The 9,454-nt window shown below is 39.0% G+C and overlaps 2 protein-coding genes across 2 annotated transcripts in view; one reads left to right on the top strand and one right to left on the bottom strand.

The window, feature by feature from the left end:
* Positions 1-2: 2 nt before the first annotated feature.
* On the bottom strand, positions 3-4,087 carry LOC128609824 (doublesex- and mab-3-related transcription factor 3-like). The gene is made up of 4 exons (XM_053628644.1): positions 2,986-4,087; positions 1,555-1,763; positions 1,205-1,328; positions 3-399 (listed from the first exon to the last, which is right to left on the bottom strand). Exons 1-4 carry the CDS (start codon positions 3,443-3,445, stop codon positions 341-343), a joined length of 852 nt encoding a protein of 283 aa, XP_053484619.1. The 5' UTR covers positions 3,446-4,087; the 3' UTR covers positions 3-340.
* A 2,004-nt stretch (positions 4,088-6,091) lies between these two features.
* LOC128609820 (low-density lipoprotein receptor-related protein 8-like) overlaps positions 6,092-9,454 on the top strand; it is a 28,497-nt gene continuing 25,134 nt past the window's right edge. The window contains exons 1-2 of the mRNA XM_053628634.1: positions 6,092-6,665; positions 7,252-7,371. Of these exons, the coding sequence (XP_053484609.1) occupies positions 6,599-6,665; positions 7,252-7,371 (187 nt within the window). The 5' untranslated portion in view covers positions 6,092-6,598. The remainder of the gene's footprint in view (positions 6,666-7,251; positions 7,372-9,454) is intronic.

The following is a 9,454-nucleotide window of genomic DNA, read 5'->3' as shown; positions in this document are numbered from 1 at the left end:
CGTCAAGAAGCACAATGAAAAATTTATTTTTCATAAACTCAGACTTTTAATATTATAGTGAAAATATTTAAAGTAAATCCATCAACAGATTCTCCAGAAAACTTTCAGCTCAAAATATTAACATGTAAATGACCAAAAAAAAAAAAGAGCAACAATGAACAGAACATTTTAGGAACAGTGTAGGAATAATACCTGTATAATTTTATATATACAATAATGCACCAGTCCTCGCTTCTAATGAACACGCTGCCAGATTTGCATAAAATAATGAATATTGATTCGTCAGGTTCAGGAGTGAAAGCAAGGTAAAGGGGTCCTCGATTTTTATTTATTTTTTCGTTCATGGAAAAGCGCTCTCTGCAGGTCTGGATGCTTGTCTCTGGCTGCCTTCAATTCCTCCTGAGTTGGAAAAAAGACAACAAATTTAGACAAATTTAACAGCTTCAAAACCTTCACTATGCAAAAGCAACTTGTGTATATTTTTTATTTGTAAAACACTCAATTTGACGGGAAATATTCCACACACATACACCCAGTACGTGGACACATTTATTCATTTAAGAAGATGCTTTTATCCAACCGACTCTCTGATAGGGCTGGGATTCAACCCCACAGCCTTCGGGTTAATAACTAACTGCCCCAAATTCACCATAATTACTCTTCTGAATGAAAAACCCACAGCATGTTATTATAAGGTAAATACTATATTATTTATTTAGTTATTTATTGCAAATATAATCAGAGATGGCATTTTAAGAAAAACTGGTCAGTGGTGTGATTTGTGCCTCTTGTCATAGCAAGATCTGATTAACTCAAGTGAAAAGACGTCTTTGGAGAAAAATACATCAAAGTCGCTGTTTTTGTGGCACTAAAGCTGTAAACATCAAGTTATGAAAATAAGCTGAAATTAGACATCGTTCTCCACACCAAAAATATATTTGATTGTCACCTATGTTAAAGTAAAGTGAGGAAGTGAAAGCTATCTTCAGTAGTGTGCCCTCTGCTGGCTTCCCATTTCACAACAGGGGAAAAAACTGAAATGCTACCGGACCGGAATCACTGAATAACTAACAAACGCACACTTGCTTCTAAATTAAATGATGAGCTCTGAATAATCACTATCGACCATCGTTATAGAATAACAGCATATTTACGAAGGTTAATAATCTCAGGTGGGGTCCTTTGACCCGCTAATCACTCGTACCCAAGTCACGCCTTTGTCGTAGAGGAGACACATCGGCTCCATCACCTCTCTCGTTGATGTAATGTTGGTAGCGATGAGGTTCCGGATGAAAGAGATACGGCGTGTAGAAGAAAGCAGGACCTTCCTAAAAATAAATAAATGAACAAATATCGAGTTGTGGTACTCATTTTCTTATCCACAGTATCCCTGTGCATCACAGAGTCTGTATTTGACTGTTTATAGCTGCTATAACGTAAGCGCTGACGTGTCGTTCTTTAATACATAAAAATGCGTTTTTTTTCCACAAACTACATGTTCTGCACGTATTTAAGCCGATCTGGGAAATGATTTTTAGTAGGTTTCGTCCTCACCGGTCTGGACACCATCAGTGCAGCCTGGGGAATGTAAGGAAACCCGACGGGTCCGAGTGGAGGTGCGCCGAAGTTGAACAGGAACGCTGGATGTGTGTAGGCATTGGCGTAGTGGGCGTGCAGGTGGAAGGGCATCGCCATGGCTAGATCATTCGAGTACACTGTGTTCTGGGGTATTTCTGATACAAAGCAGTCCAATGGCAAATGCCCTGGAAAATACATTATACAGAGATTCTCAAACCGATAAGTATATAAACAAACTGCAGTTAGCAAATACATCCAAACTGTAATATATATTCATGTTAACATCCAGTTTAGATGTTTATGTATTTATCACCAGTGAACCTACAGAACCTTACAAAATTACTGGCACACATCATAAACATTTTCAAAACATTTCACTCAAAAAAACAACAACAGGGAAAATAAAAACTTTTGCACTTAAATTATCCTCATGTAATAAAATTGCTATTTTGAAAGGGTGCCAATAATTTAAAACTAGTGAAACCTTTTATAGTATCTCTATACCTTTAAGCTCATATCACTATATAAATCTCTTTATATAAAATCCATATTTTGTGTACATTTTTTTCTCAATATTTCTTCGACATTTTGTGTAAATTAGTTAAAAAGCATTTTCCTTTTTAACTAAGAATATTTTTTACTTCCACCCTCAGGCTCGATCCCATATATTAATAACATTTTTATATTTTTAATAATAAATTTGGATTTTATCAAATCAAACAATGCTGTCGGTAACTTTAATTAGCAAGCTTTTTAATTAATTTATTTAATTTGTTGTTATTATTTATTGATTTATTTAATACATTATTTAAATAATAATGTACAAAAAAAATCACAAAAGAAAAATGAATGACATTTCTTAGGTTTGGTTAAAGTTCATTTAAAAGGATTTATTTGTGTTGATTCAGGAAATTATTCGTTGAAACTTATTCCATTCCACAGTGACCACGCCGAATAAAAACCAGCAAAACTCCAGAAAATCTGAAATCCTTTACGATATTAATGTCACAATCACACTTCTCATGTTTTTTTTTAAGTATTTTAATTCTCCTGCTTTTGAGATATATTTTTTTAATCATGTATTTTTTAAGGAATCATGTTTAAACAGGATTGCACTTACTATTCTTATTATTAATAATAATTTTAAACAAGATTAAGTTGTATAAAATATAAGTATTCATAAATACATGCACTTCTTGTAAACTTTTTTTTTCTTTGACACTTTTTGTAAAAGAAAGCGTCGCTAGCAGGTCTCACTCAACTGACTAGCCTTTATGCTAGCTGTTTTTGTAACACGCACGTGCGTGACACAACTGTCTTCTAATCAATTATTATTAGCATTGTTATTTTTTAACTGGTTAGATTAGACCTTATTAGATATGTAATCTACTTCAGAATGTTCTTTACCTCTTAAAATCGCGTTATCTTGAGTTCCTTTCCATTGATCAGAGGAGTTTTGCGGGATCTCCGGACTTGTAGTCGGATCGCGCGCGCCGCTCGCCTCCGGTACCGCCACCTCGAGCTCCGTGTACGTTTTGTCCTCCGTGTCCGTTCCACGCGCCGCGCTCTTTGTGACGCGCTCTGTGACGCCGGATACCTCTGAGGAGGCACCGATCCCGTTTCCGTTTTCACCGGCGGCGGCGGCGGCGGCGCGTCTCTGGCGCTCCTGCGCGCGCTGACCCTTTCTGACCCCCTTCTGCCTCGCCATGATCCTTGTGCGCTCGGAGATGAGCGTGCACTTCCAGCAGCTGCACTGCGAGAACCGGCAGCGGCCCGCGTGACCCTTCAGAACCACCACGAAGCCGTGATTGCGGCATCGCGCGCACTTCGGGGTCCGCGAGACTCTCTGGCTCGAAACGGTTTCCATTTAAATGAATGATTTAATAAGCATGAAACAGTAGCGTTAATGGTGGATCGATTTTTTAAAGCGACCTAACAATCACTCAATCAGGCGACGGTTAAGGAGATGTGACGTCAGAGCAAACAATGTAGCGGTTTTTTTGGGGGGTTTTTTGCGCGTGGGAATATTGAAATTCTGTAATTCCCAGGAGGGGTGGTCCAGCTCCATGGGGCCTCACAAATAAAAGTAATGAGACTTTATAGGAGAGTAAATAAACATACGACACTGCAAGATTAAGAGATGTTTAACATGTTTATACACTCTGAAAAAGGTACCAAGGGTACTTTTTGTACCTTCACCCTACAGCCACAAGTCATTAGTGTCGCTAGTTTTGCCACCTGTCAGAAAAATTGTAATTGTGAAGTGAACGGCACGACAATATCGAAATCACTACCCAGGAACTCGTATTTTTCAACGAATCCCTGACGATTTCGCACTGTAACGGTTCAGTTCTTTCAGTAGTTTCTTTCAGTAGAACAAAAACAAACGTCTTGTCGTTGATGATACAAAAAAAAAACCCCCGAAAAGATTCAAGTTTTCTTGCACCGCCCATTTTCCGATTTAAAACCACGTAAACACACAACACCGTGCTGTAGTTACGATCTGCAAATTTACGACCCCGTACAAACTTACGAAACTTTAAAGGCAGCTTTTGTAGCTTGTGGGCGTGGCCTCTCCTGCTTGTTTTTTTCTTAGCTTCGATGAGAGATGTGTAGCCTACAGCCCACTACAAGACTTGTACACACCCCTTCTGTTTAAAACGTATTTAAGTTTGATTTAGATGTTGAGTGCTTGGCTTCGTGGCACCCTGTCCAGGGTGTACCCCGCCTTGTGCCCAATGCCCCCTGAGAAAGGCTCCAGGTTTTCCCCGTGACCCTGAAGGAAGGATAAGCGGTATAGAAGATGGATGGATGGATGGATGGTGCTTGGCTTCGTGCTAGCTTCGTGGACTGTACTAGCTACGTACAGTACACTCACCAAAGGCACAGATGATCTCTTCTACATCCTTCCATGGTTTATTCTTCTTTGTTATTTTTCTCTATACACATTTAATAAGACAAGTTATGTGCAAAACGTAACCTTAAAATTTTATTAATACCAACAAGGCTTATCCAGCATGTTAGGTTTCACAGATATTCCTTTATTATCACAAGGCAAATCCTCGACAGTTTTCATGACGTCTCTAACCTTTGCCTGACACCATACACTACACCATACACAATTCAGGTCAAGTTTAAACTTATTTATATAGTTGATTTTTGTAATAAATAAATAAATAAATAAATAAATAAATAAATAAATAATGATTTTTTAAAAATTTTATTTTCACTTGGAATAATAAACACTCCAGAGCACTGATAGGTGAGCAAATCCAGATGTGTGATGTTCTGGCTGTGGAGCTCTCAGCTGCTCAGTGCTCTCCCCATCCCCCTGTTTACCCTGTAATCAAATCAGAGCTCAGAATTTACTGCCTTCATTTTAGTGACAAATTCATTTTCTTTATTTTTCCCAGCCAGATCCATGCTGCTTTGAAGTTCCAGGACAGATCAGACAGGACAGACTAGGGAAAAACAACAGACAGGACAAAACAACACAGAGTGGAAAGACTGACCAGGCAGATATAATAGACATCACAGGATGAGGCAGACAGCTGAGGACAGACAAGACACAACAGGACAGAGCAGAAGAACCTTCAGGAAAGAACAAACAGGATATGACAAACAGGTCAGGACAAGACATGCAAGACAGATATAACAGAAAGTTATAGAGATTATAACGGAGAGTTTTGGACAGAGGACAAAACAGACAGGATAGAACAGAGAGGACAGGATAGGACAAAACAAAACAGACAGGGTAGGACAGAGAGGACAGCACAGAGAGGACAGGTTAGGACAGAGGACAGGGTAGGACAGAGATAGAACAGAGAGGACAGAGATGATAGGACAGAGAGGACAGGTTAGGGCAGAGATAATAGAACAGAGATGACAGGACAGGTTAGGACAGAGATAATAGGACAGAACAGAAAGGACAGGTTAGGACAGAGGAAAGGGTAGGACAGAGATGATAGGACAGAGAGGACAGGATAGAGAGAACAGGTTAGGACAGCGATGATAGGTTAGGACAGAGAGACTTTATAGGAGAGTAAATAAACATACAACACTGCAAGATTAAGATATAGGAAACATCTCCGTAACATGTTTATACACTCTGAAAAGGGTACCAGAGGTTAGGACAGAATGTAACAGACAGGAGAAATGGACAGGATAGGACAGACACGATAAGAAAGAAGAGACAGCTCTGGACTAAACAGACAGGACAGAAGGAAACAGACTCCAGATCTACCTGATTAAATGAAATTAATTTACACCTGCTATTTATCTTTATATCAGTTAGCCAGTATTTATAATTGGTATACAATTAAAAAAAAAAGATTTTCATTTGAATTAGCCCATGTTATTTGTTATTTCATTCCAGTTGAAGATTAACTTTAGTTTTTGTTAACTTCAGATGCCAGATGAAGACAAGACTGCTTTAATAAACTGTACTATTTACAGTAGAGCTGTAAGAAATATTTGGTAATGTCCTTATGTGAAAATGTGAAATAAAGCACGACATGATCTTTAATTTGAACAGGAAGGTGTGGTTGCCCCTGTCCACACTGATAAATAACTACAGTGAAGTTGTGTACATCTCTACCTCATTTACAGTTTTACTGCAGGATTATATGCGGATTATAGAGAAATCTTCTCTGCAAACACTAACAGCAGAACCTCCTGTGAGCGGTAATCACACTCTATTTTATTCATGGCTTCGACTCAAACAGACACACACATATAAATAGCGCACTATGTAGGGTGTATAAGCGGGTTTATTTATACTTGCGTAGTGCGCTTAATGAAGGGAGCACGGTACTGTTTGGGATTCGACCGTTTGGCGTTGAAATGTAGAATTTGTGCGAAACCACGCCCACGTGTGTAATCGTCACTGCTTCAAATTGGCAGAGTGAGAGAGAGAGTGAGAGAGAGAGAGAAAGAGAGAGAGAGAAAAAAAAGGTGGAGGAGACGGAGGTCTAGCCGGGATTTCTCCCTTTGTTTTGTGGATGAACGCCGTGAAAACGCGATGTGGACCTTATTAGGACGAATAATATTTTTCCACTTGCTCACCGCGCAGCCTTATTTCGGAAAAGGTTCGTTTTCATGGCAACAGAAAAAAAAGAAATTATGATTTGTAAAACATGAATAAATAAATATATAAAAGATGGGATTTTGGGGGGGCTTCTTGTAGCGCACATGATGGTGAAAATAAATCTCTTTCAACCATTTATATATGTATATATATAAATGGAGCTGCACGTTAAATTGCTAGTTTGAATCAGGGTCTGTGCACCTGACGTGATTTGACACTTCAGCGTTATTGTTATCAGAATTTCTCCACGGAAATATTAACCATACGCGTTAATGTTTTTATTCATTTTGTTCAGATATCGTAACATGACATGACATTTTTATTAAGAAAACGATATCGCGTGCAGTGTGGCTTCACCGGGTTCCGTCGGAGCTCCTGAGGTAAATTGTGACCGTTAGCCTGCTAGCTAAAGCCGTTATGTAGTGGAATGGCGAAGGTCTCGCGCCGTAACTGCGCGCGTGCGCCGGCGTTCACGTTTGAATACCTAAAAAAAAAAACTACTCGGGCCGCCTTTTAATTCACTAATTAATTGATTGATTTTAAACAAATATATGTTGTTACACGGTTTGTATTTGGGAATTGAGCAGGGTCCGAAACGGAGTGCGAGGACGGACAGTTTCAGTGCAAGAACAAGAGGTGCATCCCGACTATATGGAGATGCGACGACGACGACGACTGCTCCGACAACAGCGACGAGGAAGACTGTCGTAAGTATCGGAAAATCTTAGGATGACCCAATTAACCTCATTACATCTCTACCCAGGACTATCCTGATTGCGTAGTACCTGTTAACCTCAGGCATATTGTTCAGTTACTCGTTTTGAAGCGCATTATATTCTTAATTAGTTGATTAATTAACTGACAGTCAGTCGCAGGAATCTGGGTGTGGCCTGGGAAGGAGAACTGGTGTTTTGTTCTTGTCACTTAATGTTGAAAAATAAATAAATACAGAAAATATAGTTTAGAAATTTCCATTTTATACTGCGTCACTCCTAAGTAAACATGTGATATATATATATATATATATATATATATATATATATATATATATATATATATATATATATATATATAATTAAAAATTTTTTTTGATGACTCATCCTGTACTAGTCTTGTGTTCATCCAATAAAACTCTCTAGAACGAGTATATGTCCCGCTCCCAGGGGTGTGTCCAGTTCTTTGTAATATCATAACGCTCGACGACCTCGGCTCAGATGCGTGTAACTCGCAACAATGAAAGTGGACATGGGTTGGTGCGTTTTGACCTTTTAACACCACGACGTGAATCGAATTCGAAGTGTCGTTAAGTGTTACGTCTTTTTCGCTGTTCACGCCTCTTTTAAACCAGCCATGTCATCGATTCGCTAATCAGACCGGACAGAGTAAACAAAACGAGGAAACTTTAACGCAAAACATTTGAGGAAATCCTGTTGTTGTTGAAGTTGCATGAAGCAATCCCGTAATATTCCGTTTATTCATACGAACACGATAGCGAATCCTGTACGAGATGTAAATTCCCGCTTTGATTTCCCCAACTAGGGGTCGGTTGATTTTACAAATGGGACGGGTCGCGAGACAAACTCGCAATCTTCTCTAAAATTGTTTCGTGTAATTATTATACATGTTAATACTAGAAACACCGAAGACATATTTTCCTGATATTTTTGAACCATTGCTAGGCGTGACAGACAGGCGCCATGTTTAAATGAACAGCGTATGTGGGTTTTTTTTTGTGTCGAACAGACAGATTTCCCCGTCCATCTACCTCTGCTAAACATGCTTGCGTTGTGTCTCAAATCGCGCTAAAATTTTGCACGATTCTAGAGTGTTATTGAGCGCTAATGCTAACCAGGTTTCTTATCATAGTTGGTGTATTTAATTTTAAAAAGCTCTCATGTCGCATTGAAACCTACCAAAAGCTTTGTTATGTGTTCTGGATTTTCTAGGTTTGTAAACAGTTTTGAATGTGAGGTCGGGGTGTTCGATTTGAGACGCAGATCATTACGGCAGTCAAGATGATTGCGGTGGGAAGTTTGAAGAGAAAACCTGTGATTATTTAGTTATTGTAAAATGTTCAGATGTTACAGTAGTTCTGTATTACACATCTGGGGGGAGAAAAATTCATGTCCGTTTAGGATCGTTTGCCTAAAAAGTTTGAGAACGCTAAAATAAAATATATTTATCCGGAGATAAAACGTTTAGTTTTGTTTGGTTTCAGCCATTATTTAAAGCAAGGTTAAACATGCTGTCTCGGGTAAATGGAGTTTCATCACGTTAATCGTCATGGTAATGGCTTTGGCATTCGCTCTGCACTTGTTTAGCTCGGCGCCAACTGTTTAGCTTCTTTTACATTCAACATTTCTGGGGTACGATTAAGATTTTATCACTCCTGGGTCACATATGATTCACGTGATGAGTAGAGAGAGTATTTTCCTATGTGTTCTCTGTCTGTGTTGCACGTCTGTCTCGTTTTCATCCTGCCCTCGGGGTAATTGTGAAGCAATAATCGTGACAGGTGTCATTTTACACTTGGCCTCAGACGTCCTCTTCTCGCCTCTCTGGAGCACGCGGCCTACGTTTGTCTGGAACAAAAACAAACAAAAGAGCGGAAATCTTCCCAACTTAATCAGAACACTTCATTATGCTGAGATTATTTATTTATTTTTTTAAAAATAATTCTGTCAGGATTAATTATAGCGCCTGGAGACTTCGTTCGTAATGGTGTGAATTCTCTACGTCGCTGTTTAAAGCTTCTGTTTGTCTTTTCCATGAAAAACACATCTAAAGCAC

The sequence above is a fragment of the Ictalurus furcatus genome, chromosome 7 (assembly GCF_023375685.1).
Source record: "Ictalurus furcatus strain D&B chromosome 7, Billie_1.0, whole genome shotgun sequence".
NCBI lineage: Eukaryota > Metazoa > Chordata > Actinopteri > Siluriformes > Ictaluridae > Ictalurus > Ictalurus furcatus.
The sequence above is the reverse complement of the archived record's forward strand: the minus strand, read 5'-3'. Positions and strand labels throughout refer to the sequence as shown.

Coding starts and splice junctions, on each gene's coding strand:
- LOC128609824 (XM_053628644.1), bottom strand. CDS start 3,445: ATGGAAACCGTTTCGAGCCAGAGAGTCTCGCGGACCCCGAAGTGCGCG. Junction 1,764..2,985: donor AGATAACGCGATTTTAAGAG/GTAAAGAACATT, acceptor TGTATTTTCCAG/GGCATTTGCCATTGGACTGC. Junction 1,329..1,554: donor CACTGATGGTGTCCAGACCG/GTGAGGACGAAA, acceptor ATTTATTTTTAG/GAAGGTCCTGCTTTCTTCTA.